This window comes from Microchirus variegatus (assembly GCF_963457635.1).
Source record: "Microchirus variegatus genome assembly, chromosome: 12".
Lineage (NCBI taxonomy): Eukaryota > Metazoa > Chordata > Actinopteri > Pleuronectiformes > Soleidae > Microchirus > Microchirus variegatus.
In genome coordinates, this window is record NC_139813.1 from 25,438,375 (window position 1) to 25,464,174 (window position 25,800).

The 25,800-nt window shown below is 42.4% G+C and overlaps 1 protein-coding gene across 1 annotated transcript; it reads left to right on the forward strand.

Annotated features, from left to right (window-relative positions):
- Nucleotides 1–163: 163 nt before the first annotated feature.
- ncoa1 (nuclear receptor coactivator 1) lies at nt 164–24,327 on the forward strand (the record flags this gene model as incomplete). The annotated part of the gene is made up of 21 exons (XM_083898621.1): nt 164–267; nt 4,249–4,415; nt 5,283–5,389; nt 5,497–5,674; nt 7,706–7,885; nt 8,128–8,220; nt 8,900–9,040; nt 10,111–10,258; nt 11,522–12,419; nt 12,740–13,006; nt 14,015–14,354; nt 15,128–15,334; nt 16,717–16,837; nt 16,931–17,099; nt 18,681–19,010; nt 19,986–20,087; nt 21,002–21,122; nt 21,165–21,515; nt 22,339–22,507; nt 22,607–22,796; nt 24,115–24,327. The coding sequence occupies exons 1-21, from the start codon at nt 176–178 to the stop codon at nt 24,325–24,327; spliced, it is 4,584 nt and encodes a 1,527-aa protein (XP_083754747.1). The 5' UTR covers nt 164–175.
- Between the last annotated feature and the right edge of the window lie 1,473 nt (nt 24,328–25,800).

Genomic DNA, 25,800 nt, shown 5'->3' on the forward strand with positions numbered 1-25,800 from the left:
AACTAATGATGGTGAAAAAAAAAAAAAAAAAAAACGCCTCCCACGGCCACTGTTTTTTTTTTTTTAGGATTATGGAAAAAGAAAGAAAGAAAAAAGGATAATGGTTGCACTTGTTTTGTCGCTGTTGTCATTTAACGCGTCTCTTTATCCTCCCGCAGGTCAGTTGAAGCTGAAAATGAGTGCAGTCGGGGAAAGCCCGCTGCTGGACCCTGCCGCGCCAGAGTCGCGCAAGAGGAAGGGCTCACCGTGCGACACGTCAGGGCAAAGGTAAAGGAAAAAAAAAACCCACAAAAAAGTCACATTTATTTATCCTTTATTCAGCATACATGGTGCAAACTATATGTCGGGATCAGATGATCTGGACATTTGACTGACTTAACCTCTGCCAGCTCTGTCGCACAAAGTCCAGCTGATGTCCTACAGTGAGTTAGGTGTGCAAACAGATGAACGGCTGAAACCGCTTCAAACCGGGAGGCATGCATTAAAGTGTGTGTGTGTGTGTGACATCATGAATGTATGAACTAATTAATCTAATTGACACATTATTTATGTTCAGTCCCGTGTGATCAAACAGCTGTTTAACTCCGCCCCCCCGACCAATCACAGCTCTCTTATCATTTTACCTCATTCGTTTAATCTTTTAAAGGTTTTTTTTAAGGGTTTTTCCTGTAAGGTTATGGTCAGATGCAGCTTTAATTTAAGGTTAAAGATTAGTGTAGTGTATGTATGCGAGTTTTTTAAGGGTTTATTAAGGGTTTTTCTTTTACGGGTAAAGGTTAGAGTTCTTCATATAGTAGATAATGAATAAATATAGTGTGTGTGAACTCTGTTTTTGAGTCTTTTAAGGTTCCTTTTAAGGGTTTTACTTTAAGGGTAAGGTCAGATGCAGCTTTAATTTAAGGTTAAAGGTTAGAGTTCATCGTATAGTAGCTCATGGATGAATATTGTGTGTGTGCACTCTATTTGTGAGTCTTTTAAGGGACTTTTAAGGGTTTTTCTTTTACGGTTAAGGTCAGATGCAGCTTTAATTTGAGGTTAAAGGTTAGAGTTCATCATACAGTAGATAATGAATGAATATAGTGTGTGTGAACTCTGTGTTGTGAGTCTTTTAAGGGTTTGTCTTTAACAGTTAAGGTCAGATGGAGCTTTAATTTAAGGTTAAAGGTTAGAGTTCATCATACACTAGATAATGAATAAATATAGTGTGTGTGAACTCTGTGTTGTGAGTCTTTTAAGGGTTTGTCTTTTACGCTTAAGGTGAGATGCAGCTTTAAGTTAAGGGTGAATGTTGGAGTTCATCATAAAGTAAATAATGAATGTACATAGTGTGTGTGTACTCCGTGTTTGAGTCTTTAAGGGTTTTTGTTTTAAGATTTAAGGTCAGTTGCATCTTAAATTTAAGGTTAAAGGTTAGAGTTCATCATACACTAGATAATGAATAAATATAGTTTGTGAGTGAACTCAGTTTTTGAGTCTTTTAAGGGTTTTTCTTTTAAGGGTAAGCTCAAATGCAGCTTTAATTTAAGGTTCAAGGTTAGAGTTTGTCATATAGTAGATAATGAATAAATATAGTGTGTGTGAACGCTGTGTCTGTGAGTCTTTTTAAGGGTTTTTCTTATGCGGTAAAGGTCAGATGCAGCTTTAAGTAAAGGTTAAAGGTTAGAGTTCTTCATACACTAAATAATGAATGAATGTAGTGTGTGTGTGAACTCTGTGTCTGAGTCTTTTGGGGTTTTTTTAAGGTTTCTTCTTTTAGGGTTAAGGTCAGGTGCAGCTTTAAGTTGAGGTTCAAGGTTAGAGTTTGTCATATAGTTGTGTGTGTGTGTGTGTACTCTGTTTTTGAGTCTTCTAAGGCTTTTTCTTTTCAGGTTAAGGTCAGATGCAGATTTAAGTTAAGGTTAAAGATCAGACTTTGTCATACACTAGATGATGAATGAATGTAGTGTGTGTGAACTCTGCGTTTGTGAGTCTTTTAAGGGTTAGGTTAAGGTCAGTTGCGGCTTAAATTTAAGCTATTTAAGGTTAAAGATTAGAGTTCATAATAGAGTATATAATGGATAAAAATGTACACACTGTGTGTGTGTGTGTGTGTGAACTCCCTTTTAAGCCCAGTCACTGATGTAATCTGACGTAACAGCCTCGATGATATTTCTACAGCGACTTCACGCAGCCACTGACCTGCACATTCACACAGCAGCGTCCTCCTCCTCCTCCTCCTCCTCCTCCTCCTCCTCCTCCTCCTCCCTCACCACCACGCCTGTGTGTTCTGGCCGGCCCAGAGCACTGACCTACTTTTTGCTGTTGTCGTTCCATACACATACGCACGCACATACTCGTATATACACACACACACACACACACACACGCGTGTTTCTCTTTTTTCTTCTTCTTCTTCTTCCTCCCTCCCGATGTTTACCACATACCTTGCTGCAACTTTTCAGGCCTAAAGTATATTATTGCAACTGGAGACTTAAGGATAAGCACGAGGCTGCGCAAAGAGGCTTAACTTTAAAGGCGGATTTAAGTTATTCTGAAGTTTTTTTTGGTTTTTTTTTTTACTGTATAATAAGTTAGCGTCGCTCCGGTGAGCGGGGGGGGGGGTGAAAAGCTCTACTGTAACACTGCACTTTGTAGTGTTACTCATGCATTTCACAACTCTTGAAAAATCATAATTCAAACCACCTGTTCCAAGGTCTCTCATTGAACACGTCACCCGTATTATGTACACACTCAAAAACTGATTTATAAGAATTTTTAAAAAATGACTACTGGTTGAATCTAGCAGCGAAATATACGTCAAAAACTCTGTTTAAGTCGGGTTTTCCTGAACAAAAAGATGAAGATTGTTAATTAACAACGGTGGCCGTTGAGAAATCGGGGAAAAATACAAGTCGACAACAACACTCTACGCGATATTTGGCTAACGTAAGCAAGCGTACTGTGAAACAAATAAGACGAAAGAGTAATTAACATTTAGAAGTAGCATTGTTTGAATGAGTCGCGGCTGGAAATCGGACTTAAGTGGACGAAATACCGGCTTTGTTTGTCCCACATTTCCACCCCGTGTTGCCTTGCTTTACTCACGCCATGTGTGTGTGGCAGAAGTTCAGAGAACTCTAACTTTTAACAGATATAATTCATACACAATTGATGTTATATCAGGGTTTTATTTTATTTTATTCAACTCAGGTTTATACCAAGTAGAGATGAATGGCGTTAGACTTTTTGCCAATATCTGTTACAGACCGATAAAACAGGTGTTTTTAGGCCAATACTAGTTATTTTCTGTTGTTGTCCTGCTGTTGCACTTGTTTATTTCATACTCGACTCATTTGGCGGTCTTGAAACGGCAAGAAAAAAGTGAAATAATCTCAGTTATGTACTCGCATTATTAATAATCCATGTTTAATTTAGCACCGTGGTTCTTTTTGAATAAAAAAAAAAAGAAGATTTCCTTTAAATCAAACTGCTTTATCGACCTGTCAACATTCTCAGGCCTCACATTCACAGCTGTCCATGTGTGGACAGACAGAGACACCTGTCTTCCTCCCTGTCCATCTGTCTGTCTCTCAGCGGGTTCACCTGTACGACATGAATTATTGAGATTATTCTTGTCTAAGCGTTTCCTCAGAGTCTCTGATTTCTTCCTCCCTCTCTGTTCCCGTCACTCACATAAACGGCTGAGCAGTAACGCTGCGGATTACCGACACTGACAATAAGGGTTTTATGGCTTTTTCCCGCATCTTAATATTAATGTCTGTCTGACTACACAGTACACACGTTGTGTAATAATGTCTTATATTATGAAATAGGGCCACAAAATAATACAATTTCCGCTTATTATTAGGATGTAGTGTTAGTATTTTTTGTTTTCTTTCCTCCAAATAACTAAGAAATCACTGGGAAATACTGATGAACATTTTCCAATCTTTTATTGACCAGAGAAAACAATTAATTGACCAGAAAAAGATGTGCGTGACGTCATGTTTACATGTCTACAGTTTGACTGTAGGCGCGCTAACGGCGCTAAAAGAGCTAACGGAGCTAACTGGTAAACGGTGCCTGGACTCTGGCGCCGGGGCACATAAACATGACATGCCCAGCACTGATATTTACTGATATTAGTCTTTCTAGTTTAACGGTTGTAGTTTAACCATCATCTGTGTCATTATTTTCTTTGATTATTTGAATGCTGGTTTGTGTTTGTCATGAAAAAGTTAAATCCGTGTCTGTGTCTCGTCGCCGCAGCCTGGAGAAGCGCAGACGGGAGCTGGAGTGCCGCTACATCGAGGAGCTGGCCGAGCTGCTGTCGTCCAACATGGGCGACATTGCCAGTCTCAGCGCCAAGCCCGACAAGTGCCACATCCTCAAGAGCACCGTGGACCAAATCCAGCAGATCAAACGGCGCGAGCAGGGTGAGTCGGAACCAGTCAACACCATACATGCAGTGTGTTGTTGAAACTAGTGCAGTGCCCGTAGGACGTATGTATTCCTATAGTCGGAGCTGAAGATTTTTCAGTTATGGTAATGCATGATAAGGAATGTAAAAGGCTAACATAATACAAACACTGTGCAACCTCATTAGGCACAACGCAAATTTGCCTAATGTTTTTTTGTAGAAAGTCAGCTCACTGTCGTGCATCAGGATCATTAAATTCATTCATTTAATTCATTAAAATTATTCCTTAAGAGGTTTGCAAATATTTTCAATGGATCCTTGTTCAGGGCGATGCCGACTTTTATGATGGTAAATTTCGAGTCATTCTGAGAAACTTTTCGTTTTTGAGAAGAAAGTCAGCTCACTGTCAAAGTGCATCAGGGCAAATGGATAATTTCCTGAATTTCAAAAATTCATTAAAATTATTCCTTAAGAGGTTTGCAAATATTTTCAACGGATCCTTGTTCAGGGCGATGCCGACTATTATGATGGTAAATTTCGAGTCATTCTGAGAAACTTTTCGTTTTTGAGAAGAAAGTCAGCTCACTGTCAAAGTGCATCAGGGCAAATGGATAATTTCCTGAATTTAAAAAATTCATGAAAATTATTCCTTTACAGTTTTGCAAATATTTTCAACGGATCCTTGTTCAGGGCGATGCCGACTATTATGATGGTAAATTTCGAGTCATTCCGAGATACTTTTCGACGACAACATTTTTCAACATTTTACAACATTTTATGGTCCAAACAACCAAATCTATCCATCAATACACTAACTGACACATCAGTCGATTATGAAAATGTTAAAAAAATAAATAATAAATATTTTTTTCCCTCCTGGCAGAGAAAGCAGCTCTTCTGTCTCCAGATGACGAGGTGCAGAAGAGCGACATCTCCTCCAGCAGCCAGGGCCTGGTGGAGAAGGAGGCTCTGGGGCCAATGCTGCTCGAGGTAAACAACACACACACACACACACACACACACCCACACACTGAGATTACATTCAACTCCAGCTCCGCACTCTTAATCTCACTTTACTCCTCGTCCACGTCACGCAGGCCCTCGACGGCTTCTTCTTCGTCGTCAACCGCGAGGGCCGCATCGTCTTCGTGTCGGAGAACGTGACGAGTTACCTCGGCTACGGCCAGGAGGAGCTGATGACCTCCAGCGTCTACAGCATCCTGCACGTGGGAGACCACAACGAGTTTGTGCGGAACCTGCTCCCCAAAAGCCTCGGTGAGTTCAAGAATGCAGACGTTTGAGTTGGTTTATTGACGCAAAACAGTATGAAGTTTCAGTTTTAAACACATAAGCTTGGAAATACTACTACTACTTTTTTGTAAAATTTTGGACAAAATTTTATAGGGATTTGTTTGTCAAATTTTGGACCAAATTTTTGTCAAATATACTAAAAAAAATTTGGGGGAATTTTTTTGGACACATCTTTTTTGGGATGTTTTTTTAATCACATATCATACGACATACTGAATTATGACTTTTGCCGAATTTTGGATGACATACTTTTTTTTTTTTTTTTACCTATTTGTCAAATTTTAGATAAAACGTTTTTGGGGAATTTTCTTTGTCAAATTTTGGACCACACACTAAAAAAAATTGGGGGGAATTTTTTGGGATGTTTTTTTAATCACATTTTGGACAACATACTGAATTATGACTTTTGTCAAATTTTGGATGACATACTTTTTTGGACTTTTTTGTCAAATTTTGAAAAAAAATTTTTTACTTATTTGTCAAATTTTGGAAAAAAATTTTTTACTTATTTGTCAAAATTTGGAAAAACATTTTTTACTTATTTGTCAAAATTTGGAAAAACATTTTTTACTTATTTGTCAAATTTTGGAAAAAACGTTTTTCAGGATTTTTTTGTAAACTTTTGGAAAAAAATTTGGGGGGGATTTTTTTGTAAAATTTTGGACGACATACGAATGACTTTTTTTGTCAAATGTTGTACAAATTTTGTTTAAATGTTTTTTTTGTCAACTTTTGGACAACATACTAAAGTGTGACTGTTTTGTCAAATTTTGGACAATTTTCTTTTTTTGGTCAAATTTTGGACGACATACTAAACCGTAGAAAGAAACAGGCAGTGGAGTGTGTGTGTGTGTGTGTGTGTGTGTGTGTGTGTGTGTGAGGGAAGAATGAAACAATGACTGTTCACTGTGTTAATGTTATTTTAATTTATAGCTCCAACCTTGAGGAGAGATTATAGTGGAAATGGAGGAGGAGGAGGAGGGAAGAGGAGGGGGGGAGGCCTGATGAGGGTCGTGTGAGGACAAAAGATAAGAGCTGCAGCAGGCGACAAGGTTACCGGGTTGTATTTTGTGTTGATCTTGTAATCCCTTTTAGTTCCGTGCCAGTCACCACAGCTGTCCTTTCTCCTTCCTCCACAACCTGCTCTCACAGAGCGAGAGAGACTTGAAACAAATCAGCCTTTTAACCGCAGGAGAAACAAAAACACACAGATTGTTCTTACAGCCCAGAGCGTCTGGTTATGGTTTTGTGCTTGTGTTTAGGTGTTTATGGATTATTGATTTATTGATTCCTGGTCAGTTTTCTCTGTAGGGCTGCAGCGAGCCATTATTTCCATGATGGATTAATCTGTCCATCCGTTTTTTTAATCAATCGAGTAATCGTTTGATCCATTAAATGGTCAGAAATACAAGGATGATGTCCTCAAATGTCTCTTTTACAAACCACAAGTATCCAGTTTTAATGACTTCTTTGTTTGTTATTCACATTTCAGAAGCTAGAAAATCAGGAAACTTTTCAATTAATCGTTGCAACCCTACAAATATGCTTATCTGATGACAATATAGTGTAGTATTAACCCTCGCTAACACGTGCTGCTTGGTTGGAAGCACTCCAGTGTGTTCAGTGTCAAATACAAGGACACAGTTTGAACTTAATCCCATCTTGATTATTAATCTGTTTCGGCAAATAAACTAAATATTTACACGTAGATTATTTTTACCCTCTCCTTTTAAGTTTCAAGTTCCCAGCGTTGTCAGAACACAAGTGCGACTCTGAAGTGAAAGTGAAATTTTGGCCCCGCGGCCAACCATTTTTTCGGAGCCTGTTGTATTGACTTTGTATTGATTTGTGATGAAAGGAAAATGATATTAATTAAGAAAAAATAGAGAAGTATGTTTCTATTTAAAGGAAACTAACAAAATTCTTCCTTTTTTTTGTGTGTAGTTTTTGTTCAATCCCGTCAAAAGTCAAACAAATATCACCTTTCCTCTCCAGTGAACGGCGTGCCGTGGCCGCAGGAGCCCGCCCGCCGGAGCAGCCACACCTTCAACTGTCGCATGCTGAAGAGGCCGCCGGACGAGGCCGATTCGGAAAACCTGGAGGCTCGACAGCAGTACGAGATCATGCAGTGTTTCACCGTCTCTCAGCCTCGACCGCTGCAGGAGGAGCCCGACGGTACGGAAACAAGTGCCTGGTCTCTTTTCCTAGGACAATTTATTATTTGGATTCCCTGGTGCAGTGGCCTTGATAAAGCTGCGATGTGTTCTCCCGCATTGCAGATTCACTGTGCTTGTGTTTTAATCTGCGCTGTCGTCAAAGAAAACCCACGCTGGGAAATTGTTGAATCGTGTTCTCGGTTTGTCCTTTTTGTTAAAGACGCTCTGTGAGGACTTGTCTTTGTCTTTGTCCTCCCTCAGACCTGCAGAGCTGCTTGATCTGCATCGCCTGTCGCATACCTCGCTCTCAGGCCATCAACAGCGAGTCTTTCATCACCAAGCAGGACCCCACAGGTAACTGTCCACGCTTTACACTTCACAGAAGTCGTCTTTGCTTGTTGCCGTCACATTTGCAGGCATATATTGTCCGTTTATTATACACAGTACAGTTGTTAACAGTGTTTCATACGTGTCTGTAGCCACACGACAGTAGACCGTTGTGACAAAATAAAGGTCAACGCCAGAGTTTTCAAACTCCAAATGTCCGTTTTCCATATTTATAGATAAATGTTGCTTCATAAATGTTTTTTTGTCAAAACAAACACTTTTATTTTGAAATTACATAAACTTTTTCTATTTATTTTGTTCCATTTAGCAGTGAAACCCGGAATAAATGTCTTTGAGTTACATTTTTATCCTTTAAGGAAGGTTTGCTTCATAAATGTGTTTTTTTTTATTATTGTGAACTCCGTCAAAACAAACACTTTTATTTTGAAATTACATAAACTATTGTCACAAATACCGTCATTGCTGTATCATGATGGAAAACCGTGCTATGCTAATATTAGCTCCTCCCACACTACCGCTCACTACCTTGAAAACCTAGAAGTAAAATTTCATGCTTATAATGTAATTAATTGTGAACTCTGTCAAAACAAAAACTTTTATTTTGAAATTACGTGAGCTATTGTCACAAATATTGTCATAATGGAATACCACAATATAATTGTGTATCTCTGTCTCTCACCTCCAGGGAAGATCCTCTCCATAGAAACCAGTGCGCTGCGAGCGTCGGGCCGGCCCGGCTGGGAGGACCTGGTCAGGAAGTGCATCTACGCGTTCTTTCAGCAGCAGGGAAAAGAGCCCTCGCACGCCAAGAAGCTGCTGCACGAGGGTGAGTTTTCATCATCGGTATTATTACAGTAGGTTTGAAGCTAGGCTGTAAATTTAAAACCTTAAAGAAAAAGAAGAAGAAACGAGCTCTGTGAAAGACCCAAAGAGACAGATCGGTTTAATTTGTGAGGATTCTGACGACAAAAACATCATGAAAATAGCTCAAAATGTTGATTTTGTCTGCTCAAACTTGTCAGCAGTGGACTGATTTGGTCATATTCCAACTTGTAGTCTGTCCTCTTCATGGTGAAAGTGATGTAGGTCTTTCTAAAAAGGTATAAGCTACAGGTAGGGACTCAAATGTTCCCTTTTTTAAATAATCTGTTTATCAGTATGTCAGTAAAAATTTATTTTATTGTCGAAAAGTCGTTTATTTATGCCTCATTTCATTTACTTTTCACATTTTTACAGACAATTGTGTAGATAATTGCACTTAAGTTAAGTAATTCTTTTGTATTATTTGTTTCCATGAAACACTTACATTTGATCAGAAGGTGGAAAAAGCTAATAACTAAATAAATGGGTCAAAAACACAAAAATTGTTACCTAAACCTTTTCAGGTCTTAATTAATTCACAAGACAGATATATAAATAGATATTGATTCATATATGTTATACAGTGTTCTTATTATACTTATATCGGGCTTTAAAAGCGACCATTTCTTCACCACCATCACCTTCCTGGATTAAACTGCTGTGCTTCATGCTTTAAAATGTGTGTTTTTTATATTCTTCTTCTATATTCTTTTAAACTGCTGTGATTGGCACCAGCGACAAAGCAGTAGAAAGACGAATAAATGGTTGATCCACGGTGGATTTCATGATGTAAAACTAATGATATTGTTATAATTTCCTCTTCAGTCTGTATGAAAACATTTACCGTGAACAGGAATCTATCATCGGGCTTTTTAATAAGTGCATGCCGGTGAAAGGATGAAAGGATAAAGGGCCAGTTTTGACTTGTCGTCGTTACTAATTTTAGTCGAGCGTCTTCCGGCAAATCGGTGCGGATACAAACGTGTGGAGAAATAAAAGATCGGCGTCTTTTAATCCCTGTGTTTTGTGTTGCAGTGATGACCCACGGCAGCGCCATCAGCCCGCTGTACCATTTCACACTAAGCGACGGCACGCAGCTCAGCGCTCAGACCCGCTGCAAGTTCTGGTGCCCGCCCAACCCTGACGTACAGCCTTTCATTATGGGCATTCACACTATTGACAGGTGCAGTAACACACACACACACGGATGTACATGTTTGGGGTTTTAAAAGATCTCTCTAGACCTTTTTCGGAGCAGATATTTTGACATGTCAGAGTGAAAAATGGTGTTCATGACGGGATTATTATTATTATCGTTGATTAATCTGTCATTATTTTGTTAATTAAAATGTGGAAAATTGTTCCTTAGTGTTTCCCAAATCTTAAAAATGATCATTCTCAAATGTCCAGATGTCCCAAATTATTCAGTTTTAATGATTTCTGTATTAAATGGAGTAAAGAATCCAGACTGTTTTCCCCATTTAAGAAGCTGAAGAAATCATTAAAAAATAATAATAATTTACTTGAATCAATCAAAACTATTCTGAATTTAGTTGATGTTTAATTTAGTAGTGAATTTAAAGTGAAAAACAGGTGTTTTATGGAAACCGCCACCGACAAAATATTAAGGCAACTCTGACCCTGACTCAAATGTTATTATTCAGCTTTAATGGTTTCTGTATTCTATGGAGCAAAGAATCCAGACCATTTCCCCCATTTAAGAAGCTGAAAAATCAGAAAACAACACTGATTTATTTGTTTTTATAAACAAAATAGTTGAAAAATCATTCCGTAATCTGAATTTGGCCATCTTTAACCAGGCTAGGCCCACAAAGATAAACGTAAACAAACGAGCGAACATCGTCAGTTAGAGGTTTTTTTCCATCATGTTATGAACCAAACGGCGAGTCAGTTAATAGGGAAAAAGAGGTAAACGGGTAAGTCGATCATGAAAATAAAGCGTTAACGGCGGTTAATGACGCGTTTCCATGACGACCGATTGTTAAAACGAGTCTCTAAAGTCACGCTCAAGTTTAAAAGCAGACGCACACATACGCACACTTATTTATAGCGCTGCTCTTTTCGTTTAATAAACGGGCCGCTCCAGTTCGACTGTAGGCGCGCTAAAATAGCTAACGCAGCTAAAGGAGCTAACGTGGCTAACTTGTAAACGGTGCCAGGACTGGTCACGCATGTCTTTTTTCTGGTCAGTTGTCATGGAAACGCACCGTTAACCTCCGTTAACGTGCCTAACACTAGAAAATAATGAGTAGAAACTGATTTTGGTGACTGAATAAAACCTCAAATATCAAACTATTTACCTCGTGGACGTCTCTAGAAGGTCTCGAGGCCGTGTGAACATACCCAGGATTAATTGTGCACCTTTTGAGGTTGACATTGTGCGTTTCCTCCTCTCCTCTTACACTTGTCTTTTTTCCTCCCCCAGGGAACACAACACTGCTAGCTCTCAGGAAAACACTACACCCACCCTTGGCAGCCTTGCCCAAGCTCCTCCTCCCCGCTCCCCGACCCTCCTTCCCGGCAGCAACGCGACCCAAGGTTCAGGCCTCCTCTCCTCAGGCCTTCACCCCAACAACAACAGCAACGCCTCCCCCCACGGACACAGCCAAGCCACGCCCACGGGCCACCTGACGCCCAACCGGACGTGTCCCCAGCAGGTCAACAGCCCCTCCCCTTTGAGTAGCCCACTCACAGCCGCCCCTACCTCTTTTATGTCGCCCAGGATGACGCGGGCCAGTCCTGGTTTAGGGGGAAGTCCTCGCCTGGCGGGGAACCCCTTCTCACCCTCCACGCCAGGCCTCCATTCCCCGAGCGGGGCTCTGAGCGGCGGCGGGTTAACGGGAACCTTCTCCCTGTCGTCTCCGGTCGCTCAGAGACGAGCCAGTACGCCCACCAGCGCCTCAACGCGGCCTCCGTCTGCCAAAGCTTCGGACGGAGGCGAAGGAGCGGGAGAGGACTCTGTTAAAGCCCTCCTTCCTTCTGCCTCACAGCTGGCCACGCCCAGACTCAGTCAGCTCCTGGACGTCAGCAACGGAACAGCAGCTGAATCGTCGTCACCTCATCCCCCGAAACCACCTCCCCTGCCGCAGTGCCCGGCCTCGCACAGCACCCTCACGCAGCGACACAAGATCCTCCACCGGCTGCTCCAGGACAGCAGTCCCAGCGACTCGTCCGTCGCCGCGGAGGACGGAGGCAACAAGAACGACCTGGAGGTCAAGAGGGAGACGCCCGCCAGCCCGGCGTTCACCACCGGGTCTAAAGCCGGCGCCAGAGAACCGCAAGACCACCAGTTACTCCGCTTTCTCCTGGACACAGACGAGAAGGTGACCATTAGATATCAATACTTTATTATATCCACCATGGAAGTTCTGGTGATGGTGATACCACATATCTCCGTCAGAACTGATCAGATTTGAACAGAATTTGGCATTTATATGCGTGATCAGACACCATCAGACTATATTTCATGAAGTAAGACGGTAATAGCTTTAAGTAGATGTAGTTGTGTACAGATCCAGAAGGTTCTTCAGGATCCAGTGGACCAAAATGTAAAAAATTTAAAATAATTTGCTTGTAATATCTATGAAAAAGATTCACGCCTTTTAATTCCCGTCACATATTAACCGCCATTTGTCGTCTTCAGGACCTGGGAGACCTGCCTCCTCCGTCCGCCCTCAGTCTGCAGACGGTCCGGGTCAAGGTGGAGAAGAGATCCAGCATCGACGGCGTGCCGTGCACGGGGCTGTTGTCCTCGTTGTCGTCGTCGTCTGCTGCTGCTGCGGTGGCGCCGGGCGGAGCGTCGTCCAAGCCCTCGGGAGCGTCCGGCGGCTCGACGTGCGTCAGCCCCAAAGCGAGTCCGGTCGGCGAGAGCGGCCGCCGAGACAGTCGCAAGGACAGCAGAGACTCGACGGTACGGGACGCGTAACACTCTTAAGACCGTGTTTCATACAGTTCTTTGAGTCCAGGTTGCGTCACGTTCTATTTAGTGCTGGGAGGTATGTTTTACGTGACTCCTGAGTTTCTAAAGTAACGCTAAAGTAACGCTAAACTTTGAAAACAGAGGCACACACATGCACCACAACATAGGTACGCTGGATATTTGTAGCGCTGCCCTTTTCGTTTGATAAACAGACCGCTCCAGTTCCGCTGTAGGCGTGCTTACGGCGCTAAAGGAGCTAACAGAGCTAAAGGAGCTAACTGGTAAAAGGTGCAAGTTAACACAGTCTTCGTGTGTTACCTTGTAACTAGCGTTACCCGCGGTTAATACACTAACTACTAGTTCTATTATAGCAGAGCAGATGAGGGTGCTCCGAGTTTCCGAGTTGGAAATCCTCGGTCGGTCAAGAGTTCCGACGACAAACGGAAAACGCGCCATAAGTCACGTTTTCGTGGTCGGCTCCTTGAATCAGCCGGTGATGAATAACAGAAAACCTGGATGTTTTCTTGCAGACTGGGTTCAATAAAACACAAAAGTATGATTTACAGACCTTGTTAATTAATCTGTGCTGATTTTTGGTGTCGCGTCTCCCGCTCGATTTCAGTAATCACAACGCGCGTTCGCGTCAGACGGGCGGCGGCGGCGCACACGTGTTATCGTGCGTTGCCGCAGTTTCCCTCATTTGCATAGAGCTCGCGGTGTCATTTTTCAATCAAACAAAGAACTTCCTGCTCGGCGCTGCACGCTTCCTGCGCTGGCCGTCGCCCGACAGCTGTTGTAAATCAACTCAGACGTGTATTTCCTTGGACTTTGCCTCCACTGTAGGCTCAGCTAGCAGCTGCAGCCTTTGAAGCTCGCTGACCTTTGACCTTTTGTCTCTCTCCCATCTCTCTTTCCATGGTTGTATGCCATCATTTTCCTCTTCTTCTTCTTCTTCCATGCGATCCATGATCATTCGTCTCTGCTTCTTGTTTTCTTCAGATGTCCGCTGACATGGACCCTCTCGCCCAGCTGCTGCCTGGACTGAGAGGCCCGAGCGGGGCCAAGCAGGCCGGCGAGGATCCGACGACCCCCGGAGGAGGAGGAGGAGGAGGCTCCCAGCTCCACTCTCCGGCCCCGGCTCAGGTCCAGCAGCTCCAGTCCCCGCTGTCCCAGCCTCAGTCCATTCCCCAGCTGCAGTCGCCGTCGCCGCAGCAGCAGCAGCTCCACTCTCCGTCGCCGCAGCTCAAACTGCAGTCGCCCACTCAGCTCCAGCCTGGCGAGGCCAGCACTCCCCGCAATGCAAATGTGAAGAGAGAGCCTCCAGGCACTCCTAACAGAGGTACAGCACATTTACCCGTGTGTGTGCGAGAGTTATTTCATCATTATATTAGTCAATTCATCGAGTCCAAAATGTCAAAAAATGTTGAAAAATGTTTCATAAAACCCCCAAAAATTAAACTTATTCAGTTTTAATGATTTCTTTGTGACGTGGAGCAAAGAAACCAGGAAATATTCACATTTAAGATGCCAAAAAATCAGCAGACTTATGTTAATTATTAAAAAGAAAGACTCTTTTTTTTTAATAATATCATCACTGTCATGATCTTTCCATCTTCAGAGCAGTTTTAAGGTCCGATAAATCTCGTCGTCCCTTTCCTGACAAGATTTTGGGCAAATCTGACCCTGACGTTATAGTTAGCCTTCATTTATACGTACGGAGTATTGACTTGTTACCAGCAGGTGGCGCTGTGAATATGTGTCTTCAAGTCAGGACTGAAGTTTGGAAAATGTTCAAACTGTAGAAGCTAAAGCAACTTCCTGTTTCATGTGGAACGATTGAAATGATGAGTCAAGGAAAACGCTCTTTGATTTATCTTCCATCGTCCTGTGTTTTCCTCCATTAATAACCTGAAAATGTCAGAAAAATGTCTTGTTTAAGAAGCTGAAAAATCATTTATCGATTAGTTGTCGTTAATTGTTTCAGCCCTAAAAATAATAATAATTCATGCTAATTTGCATTAAAACCCACAAGTCTCTCCGTTCTGTGCCCTCTAGTGGCTACTGGGTGGCATTGCAGTGCCAGTATTTGACTCCGTATCGTTGTTTTTGCAGGACTCGTTGATGGAGGACCCCCCTCAGGCTGCAGTCTCCAGAGTCAGACCACGTTTGATTTCTGCAGTCCCCCCACTCCAGGCCAGACACGGGTCCAGGTCCAGAACCAGGTCCAGGGACAAGGACAGGGAGACCTCTTCCAGACGTCCAAAGACAGCAGCCCTTTCCCAGAGATGGACATCATCAACCCATTCAGCTCGAGCACTGGTACGGTGACACAGTTGCAGTCGGATACATGTGTGAGAACCAGGTTTGGTTCATAAAACAACAAAACAACAATAACAACAACAACAAAAAAGATTTCAAGATTCGGGCTGAAAATGTCAGTGGAGCTCAGAAGAGAAACTTGAAACCTCCGCGTCCCATTGTGGAGTTGACCTCTGCAGGTTTAGACACACACACACACACACACACACACACACACACACACACCTGACTGTAGCGTACACTGCAGGGTGTGTTGAGAGTGTATTGTGTTACTGTAGCTTTAGAAAAGAAGAGGAGGACAATGCAAGGCTGCATATGTTAGGTTATGTTTTTAAAATGTAATATATACATTTATTTATTCATTCATTCATTCATTCATTCATTCATTCATTCAAGAACATGACTTTAAAATGAAACATGTGAGAGTGAGGGTGTGGTGGAAACCACGCCCAGGAAAATATACGGAAGATTTCATTTCCTCAAACATATCAGTATTCATGTACAGTAAAATAAAGTAAAGCCTTATTTTAAATAGTAGAAACAGAGAATGGATTGTTTTCCCACTCGTTCTCTTCATACAGAGACATAGAAATAATATTCCTTGGATTTTCTGCTGGATTAAAAAGTCCTCTCTAATCTAAAAGAAACTCTAAAAAACTGTGCCCTTGATTAAAAAAAAGTCCAAACATTTATTTGACTTTTTATGATGTTTATTCATGACCTGTTGCATGCACTTACTAGTGCTGGGAGCGCTAACGTTAGCGGCGGATAACGTCGCTTACGCTAATATTCATATCGTTTCCCTGGGCGACTGACCCGTGTGACATAATGCTTACGTGCCGCGGCGCCAGAGTCCAGGCACCGTTTACCAGTTAGCTCCGTTAGCTCCTTTTGCGCCGCTACCGCACCTACAGTCGCAGCTGTAGCGGTCTGTTTATTAAACAAAGAAAAGAGCAGCGCTACAAATAACCAGCGCACCTGTGTACTGCGTATGTGCTCCTCTGTTTTTAAAGTTTAGCGATACTTTAGAGACTCGTTTTAACAATCAAAAAAAGTCACATAAACAGCGTTAGCGTGCGCTAGCTAACCTGCCCGGCACAAGTATTAAATATATAGTTTATATATAGTTATTTTTTATTGAAAATGCTGTAATGCTGCAGTACAGACACACAGATTGGAGAACAATATTGTCTTAAAATAACTTTTTATCAATCGACTTCTACTTGAGTGACCAATATACAAAACATGAAAGTAATATAAAGCTTTATAATGAACCAATAATAACACCAATATATTCAGGAGATACGTGAGATTCTTTATTCCAGGTTTATTGGTTTTTTTTTCTGTAGTTTTTATTAAAAAAGTATTGAACTCTTTTTCAGGTTTAACCAAGTTGGATTTGGGCGACTCTCAGTTCCAGCCTCTGTCTCTGTCTCTGTCCGACACGCTGTCGTTCGACGGTCTCGGTTCGTCTCTGCAGGCTCCTTTGGCGTCGCCACAAGAGTAAACATGAGCTTTATTTGTTCTTTCGTTATAAATCTAGTGATAGAGATTGTTGTGGTTGTTCATAAGCGTTTGTCTCTGCCTCGTGAGCAGGCAGTGCGTGCCCTGTTCTTTGGACGAGGTGCTGGGCCCTCTGACCACGCCCGAGGGCCAGAGCGACGAGAAAGCCCTGATCGAGCAGCTGGTGTCCTTCCTCAGCGGGACGGACGAGAGCGAGCTGGCCGAGCTGGACAAGGCGCTGGGCATCGACAAGCTGGTGCAGGTGAGAAAGATCCGCGCGTTTTATGTGCTTTTTATCTGCGTTTGTTGCTGCGTGGCTATAATTAAGCAAAGCAAATACCAGAGATTCCATTCCAAGTGGCGAAAGTTATCATTAAGTTTTTGTGTCGGCACGAATCAAAGGCCGGGCGGGCGCGGCGTTTACACGAAACGACAAAGGTGAAGAACGAAAGTTAAAGCATTTTCCATTGTGTCCATGTGCAGACGGGCGGAGCTACAAGTGGGTGGGGCTACAGGCAGGTGGGCGGGACCTCAAGTTGGCAAAATAAAAGTAGATTAGTATGTCATGACAAGGGTTAGGTTAGAATATAATAGTTTATTTAGTTTAAGATAGTTTTTAAGAGAAAAATTTCATTGGTAATTGGCGAAAATGTGTAGAAACTATGTTGCATAAATGTCTAAATTGCGGTTATTTTTGACCGAACATACGATTGCGATTCATTTTCATGTGAATAATACATTTAAAGTGATGTTTTCTTAGCCTATATGGAATATGGTTAATCTAAAAAGGTAATTTCACGCACAATTTTGGCTTAAAAACACGCCTCCTGCACTCGGCCGTTTTTACGGTTTTAATTGTTCGGCCCTGGTGGGAAACCCTGTAGTTTGCCGCCTTTTAGTTGATTATACAGCAAAGTAAATGGTGATTTAAAAAATGCTTTAAAAGTTGTGGTTCCACCCACTTAGGGTCACGCCCCCCGTGTCTTTCACTCCGCAGAAATAGAAAGTTTACGAGGTGTTTTTCACACGAATCACCTGAAACAAACAGGTATTTTTTCAGCGCTGCAGGCTGAGAAGCTTCCTGGTCCGTATCCAAGTTTCTTCAGGAGCGTTTCTGCAGCCAAAGAAAAACGACCTGCTGCCGTTTCCCTGCTGTGATTTCCTGGTTCCTGCAGTGGAAACAAACACACAAAGTCCGCGGGAAAGTCCCCGGGTTCCTGATTCTGGTTCCTGCGGTGGAAACCACATCTCCATTTATTAAAAACCCTCTTTACATCCTGGTAGCCACCGATGTTCAATAATAGGGGGAATTCCACACAATAATGTCATGAACGCATCCTTTTAATTTTACAAAACCGACCCGTTTTGCCACTGCGTTTAAATAAAAATTTAATTTTCATCATCACTGCTGCTTTACCTCAGCCTACACTGCAACTTTAAGTCTCTTTTTATTCCCTTCTCTCCTCTATCTTTCTTTAACCTCTCTATTTAAATGATTTTATTGTGTTTTATGATCCCTTTTATGACTTTAATGCTGCTGGATTTTTCCTTATTATTTTTTATTATTATTGTAAAGCACTTTGAGATGCCTTGTTGTTGAAATATGTGCTATATAAATAAACTTTTATTGTTTTAACTACAAGTTAAACCCTCAACAAGTGTCTTCACAACAAAAAAACAACAAAATTTAAGTTTAAAAATCCACATTTCCACTTCCTGTATGTTGAAGGCGGACCCTGATCTTTAACTCACTGTCACAAGCAGAATTGTATGAATGTGACGTATAAAAACGCAGCGTTTCTATCTTCTAACACCTACTATTCCCCTGGTCTTTCCTCTCCAGGGCGGCTGCTATGACCCGTTGCCTCAAACCTTCCCAAACCAGCAACCCACTGCCACGCCCGCCTCCGTGGACCCCAAACTCTCCACCTACCCTGCCCAGTTCACGCCGCCTCCCCCGGCTCCGTTTCCCCCGTCAGAGCTGACCACGGTGTTGGGGCCCCAGGGCCTGGGCTTCGGGGCCCCGCCTCGGGGCTCTTTCCCCGCCGGAGCGGCGCCCAACATGGGCCTGAGGCCCGGAGCGACGCGAGCGCAGGGGATGAGCGCTCAGCTCAGGCTGCCGCCCAATCAGCTGCGTCTGCAGCTGCAGCAGAGGCTGCAGGGCCCACAGCAGGTCAGACACTACACTCACCTTTACTACTGTAAGAGGCGCCACCATGTGGAGGCATGAAGTAGTGACACTGGTGTGATATTTCAAAATAATAATAATAATAATAATAATAATAATAATAATAATAATAATAATAAATAAACACAATAATAAAATGTGTTAAATCATTTCTAATATCTTACATTTTTAATGCACCACGAGGAGGCATGAAATAGTGACACTGGTGACATTTCAAAATAAAATAAATAATAATACATAAATAAACACATTAAAAAAAACATGTGAAATCAATTCTAATATTGTAATTTTTTTAATGTAATCTTACGCAGTTAATGTTTATTTTCACATTTTACTTCAGTTTGATTCCCATAAGAAGCGCCACCATGAGGAGGCATGAAGACACTGGTGTGATATTTCAAAATAAAATTCATAATAATAAAAATAATATTAATAATGAATAAACACAATTAAAAAATGTGTTAAATCATTTCTAAAATTGTACATTTTATACGCAATCCTACACAGTTTGATTCACACTTTAATGTTTATTTTCACATTTTTACATCAATTTGATTTTAAAGTCTTTGTAAAAATAAATGTTCGTTTTAGATTCAGTGAATTGTTCCGTATTTTAACTATATCGAAAGAAAACAGTGATTTATGTCTATTATATGCTACATATGAAGCTTTTAAAACACTTTTATTAATACATTATTCTTTAATTTCATTCTTTTTTCACTAGAAAGTCACATTTACATTAAAACTGGCTGAAAAAATTTAATTTTGCAGCTTCATACGTACAAATAATCTTTTAATCAGTTAATTAGAGCAGCTTGCAGTGACTGTAATATTAACGACTATAGCTCTATATGTTCTTGTTCTTCTGAATCATGTTTAATCCCGTCTTGCTCTTGCTCTCTGTATCATCATCTGCTTGTTTTCTTATTATTTTTTTTATTTTTTCCCCTCTGGTCTCAGATCCAGAACAGACTGGCCGCCATTAACCCGTTCCCCGCAGGAGTGCAGCACGTCAACATGGCCGTTCGTCCCGGCGTCCAACAACCTCAGATGCCCTCGCAGGTGAGTCTCACTCACATCACAGCGGCTGCACTCGGGCGTTTCGTGTGAAGGAGCTTTTATTTTGAAAGGTTTACATGTTTATTTCACATTACTGTCAAAGAGGAGTAAACCCATAACAACATGGAGATTGTTTTTACTCTATGTACAGCCTGTAAATGCTGCCCCCAAGTGGCCAAATGTAAACACGGCTTGATTTCAGTGCTTTAAAAATAAGAGCTGAAACAATTCATTGATTATTAATCGATGATTAAATTAATTGTCAACTATTTTGATAATCAATTTGAAGCTTTTTTCATGATTAAAACAGGATTTCTAATTGTTTTAGCTCCTTAAATGTTAATATTTTCTTGGTTTCTTTGCTCCACATAAACAAAGAAATCTTTCAAACTGAATAATTTTGGTTTGTGGACAAAAACAAAGACGTTTGACCCACATTTTTTAGCATTTTCTGACATTTTATCTACCAAACGATTTAATTGATTAATTATGAAAACAATGGTTAGTTGCAGATCTAGTTAAAGGTGAAGTAAGTAGTTTATAGTGCCATCTAGAGGAGAGGCTGAAATTTACAACAACGAACTGCTCCTCTGCTCACCCCCTCCCTTCCCTGAGCGCTACGGTATCCTCAGCCGGTCAAATGTCGTCACCATGTTATTTTACATGACTTTTTGAAACACTACGAAAATGAAACAAAAACTATTATACAGCGACTAAAAAAGTGGATTTTGGGTCATATAAACCCATAAATACTACGCAGTGTCCTTTTAAAGCACTGAGTAAATATCTTTAAGTGTCTGTAAGGCTGTAAAAACATCAAATGAATGAGCTAAATGGTTGGATTTGACAACGTTTTCCTCTTAAATGCGATTTAATTGTTTAATCAAGACGGCGACGTGTAATGTTTCCCTCGCCAGCCTCCGCTGAATGCCCAGATGTTGGCGCAGCGTCAGAGGGAACTCTACAGCATCCAGCACCGCCAGCGTCAGCTGTTCCAGCAGAAAGTGCTGCTGATGAGGCAGAACATGGCAGCAGCAGGTGGAGGAGGAGGAGGAGGAGGAGGAGGAGGAGGAGGAGGAGGAGGAGCGCCGACTGGAACCGTGGGACCCGTCGGAACTGCCCGCCTCCCCAAAGGTCCGCCCACGACGCCTCAACAACAGCAGCAGTCACCGCAGCAGCAGCAGCAGTTTAACTTCCCGTCAGGCTTCAACCCTCTGTCGGGGAACCCCCCTACCTCACCGAGTCACTTCAGCCCCATGTCGGGGGGCGCTCTGGACAACAAACTGTCAGGCAGAGTTCCTCTGAACAACCAGACGCTCATGAGCAGCGTGCAGGGACAGTTTAACAACAACAACAACAACAGCAGCAGCAGCAGCAGCAGCATCAACGCCTCACTGCAGCAGAGTCTGTTTCAGCAGTTTGGAGGCTCTGGTGAGTTCAGAGGAAACGTCACATCTTCTCTGTTGGTGCTTTTACAGGAAAACAAGCTCGTTAAACACTCTTTGCGATTCAGATCCACCATTTACATCCTCACTTTTCTACATTAGCACACGTCACTGCTTTATCATCACTTATCACAGGCTGACAGATGAATGTAAATATTCATTTATACTGTGTTTTAGGGATGATTTTGACACGTTTAATCCATCAAAAACAACACCCACTGCTTTCTAATCAAATAAAACAAAAATAATATGTTTTAACAGTATATAATACTATTATATTTTAATAATATTTTGTATAGATGTAACACATTGTTACATCTTTGCAATGATATTTTCCGCTGAGCTTAAATGAGCCATTAGAGCCAAATACTCTTCTTACATAAATCTAGAAATAAACAGCCCACAGCATGACTATTTAAAATGTTGTTTGTCACAAACACAATTACACTGTTTTGATTTTTTTATTCTTGTAGTTGAATTATATTTTAATCTGATTCAGTGATTTTGACCAGTATGTAAACTATCAATAATGATGATTTTAGCCCCTTTTTTAATCGTCATTATTACAATTTTGCATATTTTTGTTCTCAAAACGTGATAAATGTTAGTAAAACTGAGGTTTTTCGCCCTAAAGTTTACTTATTTTTTTACTGTTTCGTATATGTTAAAGCATTTTTTCGTATTATTTAATATCATTAAGATACTTTATCAATGATCTGTTATTTTCTAAAAATCCTGCTCATAGTGAAGCAGTGTTTTAAAAAATGTGTTTTCTGTTCCAATCTGTTTTTTTCCCCCCTTTCCCAAAGCCATGGTCCAGCCAGACCCATCCTTCCCTCCTGAGATGAGCCCGACCAGCCCGTTATTATCACCTCAGAACCCGACCTCCCAGAGTCCTCTGCTCCAGCAAGCCCCGCCCCCTGGCTACCAGTCACCAGACATGAAGAGCTGGCAACAGACGAGCATCGGCAGCAACAGGTGAGCGAGTGGATTTCAGACCTCAGACGAGTAAAAAAAATAATAATAATTTACCTTTCGCGTCTCAAACCGTGTGTTTTTCCTCCTCGTCTGCTGCAGCCTGTTCAGTCCGTCAGGACAGAGCGCAGGGCAGGCGTTTGGTCAGCAGGGGGTTTACAACAACATGAGCATCACCGTGTCCATGGCCGGAGGCTCGGCCGGTGTCGGCTCGTTACCTCCCATGGGGCCGGCGGTCGGCATGAGCAACAGTAACCTCAGCAGCGTGGGGTCAGTGTGCAGCGAGCAGCAGGTGAGTGACTCGGCGGTTTAAGCTAGCTAACGCGATTAATTAAACTAAAATGTGACGTCGACAGACTGCCGACAACCGGTTGGTCAGAGAGCGTCGTCACTGGAAGAGTCGTGAGCGCGACGTCCGACAGGGCGAACAACGCCGAACTGTAGATCCGTTAAAAAGACGTGAAAATGTTATGCTAATCTTCGACATTTAGCAAAGAAAATGGCCAGCCTGTGCTCCCGTCATTGCAGGAAGTACTGAACGATTCTGTGAACGAATCTTTTTCTAAATCAACCGATTCTAATGATTCAGTTACACTAAAAAACAAGTGCTTAATAAACACGGCAGTTTCACGCAGCCGTGTTTGGATGACTCCGCCCACATCGAGGAGGCACTATAGTGATGGAAAAGTGCCAAAAGTGTCCCTAACGTTGTGAGTGTACATATTCTATAGAAGACTGTTTGTGGAGCCACTATGGCTTTACAGTGTTGAGCCTGACAGTGGTTTTAAAAATAGCGATTTTGAAAAAACAAAACAAACAAAACAATCAAGGTTGACCAAAGTGCTGTACAGAATGACGTCAAATAGCATGTTAGCGCATGACGACTGACCGGGAAGAAGACATGCATGTGACGTCATGTTTACATCATGAGTCCAGTCATCGTTACCAGTTAGCGCCGTTAGCTGCATTAGCTTCTTTAGGGCCATTAGCGGACCCACAGATGAACTGGAGCGGTCTGTTTATTAAACGAAAAGAGCAGCGCTAACAGATAGCTAGCGTACCTGTGTACTGCGTATGTCTGCCTCTGTTTTTAGAGTTTAGCGTTACTTTAGCAACTCGTTTTATCAATCTGGGGTCACGTAAACATGATGCACATGCGCCTTTTTCCCGGTCAGTCGGCATGGAACGGCATGTCGGCATGGAACATGCGCTAAAGTTGACGCCGCTAACACGTTAGCGTGCCCAGCTCTCAACAAAATAAACTCATTAAAATTAGAAAGCTTAAAGACACAAAATATTTTAGAATGAAAGCCTGTACGAAGCAAAACAAACACACACACAAAAAAACAATGGTAGTCGGACGCCATGGAGAAATTGTAGGTTTTTATAGATGATTTAAAATCCTCAACGGTCTGGAAACATCTAATGTGCCAGATCCGAGGAGCTGCCGCTGCAAAGGCTTTAGCACAAAATAAGAATCCAAAAACAGACCCAGAAAGTCTGTCACTCCAGATCCCTCATAAATCCAGTCCGCGTTGACCGAGCGAGCCCTCGCTAGCTCCGTGTCTTCCTGACACGCCGCTAACACGGCTGTGTGTGTGTGCGCGCAGGTGCAGCAGGTTCAGGTGTTCGCCGACGTCCAGTGCACCGTCAACCTGGTGGGCGGCGACGCGTCGTACCTCAGCCCGGGCCCCATTGGCGGCGGCGCCGTCGTGGCGCCGCAGAAGGGCCCCATCCCCATCCCCATCCCCGTGCAGCAGGGGGGCTCCCAGAACAACCAGGCCCAGCAGAAGAGCCTCCTCCAGCAGCTGCTCACAGAGTGACTCCTCCCTCCCTCCCTCCATCCCTCCCTCCTGCTTCTGCTCCTCCTTCTTACTTCTCACCTGGTCAGCTCACCATTGCTGTCTCCTAATGTCTCACCGTGTTTTTGGATGGACGGATGTTTGGCTGCGAGTGGAGCGACGCCAAACCAACCACTTCTGTGGAGGAGAGAGAGAGAGGAGGGTGGGGGGGGGGCGGGGCTTAACTCAGCTCCTCCCCCCCCCCTGTACTTTTTTTTTTTTTAAAAGGAAAGACTGGTGTGTCAGAAGGAGCAGCAGTGTATTTGAACCTGCCTGTCTAATCTGTCTGACAACCTGTCTGTCTGCCTCAGCCTATTAAAGGCAGTGTTGTCTTGCTGCTCATTCCTCGGTGACCTACTTCCTGCTTCCTGACCCAAGAGAAAAAAAAAATACAAACAACAACAACAACAACAACAACAACAACTGCGACACCATTGTAGATTTTTTGCCAAGTTGTCGTCACTGTCAAATCAGGGCTGGCCTAAGTTTTTAATTTCCTTTTTTTGTTTGTTTTTATCAGACGGTTTCTGTCTGTCTGTCTGTCTGTCGTTGTTAGGGGGGCGGGGCGTCGCAGCAGCAGCAGCAGCAGCAGTGCATCTTGGGAGCATATATATACATATATATTTGTATGTATATAAAGCTGCACTCGGTGTTTAAAGTGTGGGATTATCTCGCACTGCAGCACCTCTGGCTTTTTATTTGTTTTATTAACGTGTTTTGTTGTCCTCTTTTTCTTGTTTTCCTCTTACCCGTCTCTCTCAGCGATGTGGGAATGTTTAAAAAAAAAAAAAAAAGGTTTTCTGACCTCTTGCGGCGGCGGCGGCGGCGGCGTTGTGGGATAGAAGCTCAGTATCAGCTGGTTCTGTGACTGTCTCCGTCTATCAGCGACAGTGCCTGGTCGAAGTCGGAGTTTTTCTTCCCCGAGCTCTGCTTCTTCTTCTTCTTCTTCTTCTTCTCCTTCTCCTAATACTACTTCTACATATTATTCTATTTACATGTTTTTTATTTTTATTTGGTTGAATTGTTTTTAAAAAAGAGAAGAAAAAAAAAAAGGACAAAAAATATACATCTGCTCTCACCATCATCACCATCATCATCAACTTCATCATCTTCTTACGAACAAGCTTTGACAACAGCCGGGATTGGGATTAGGATGGATGTACGTTGGACGGATGTTGGATGGGAGACAGACGTGGATGCTGCTCAGTTTTTCGGAACTCTTCGTGTCTTCCTCCCGCCGGGGGAGGAGGAGGTTTTTTTTATTATTATTTTTTTATTTTGATATTATTTTTCAAAAGTATAAAGAAAAAGACTGTTATGGTTATTTAATTGTCTGTCCGTCACATTTTTAACCCCCTCCCCCCTTTCTCCACCTCCACCTCCCTCCTCACCTCTGCAGCTGTGAATACAGAGCCTCGTCAGGCTCTCTCTCTCTCTCTCTCTCTCTCTCTCTCT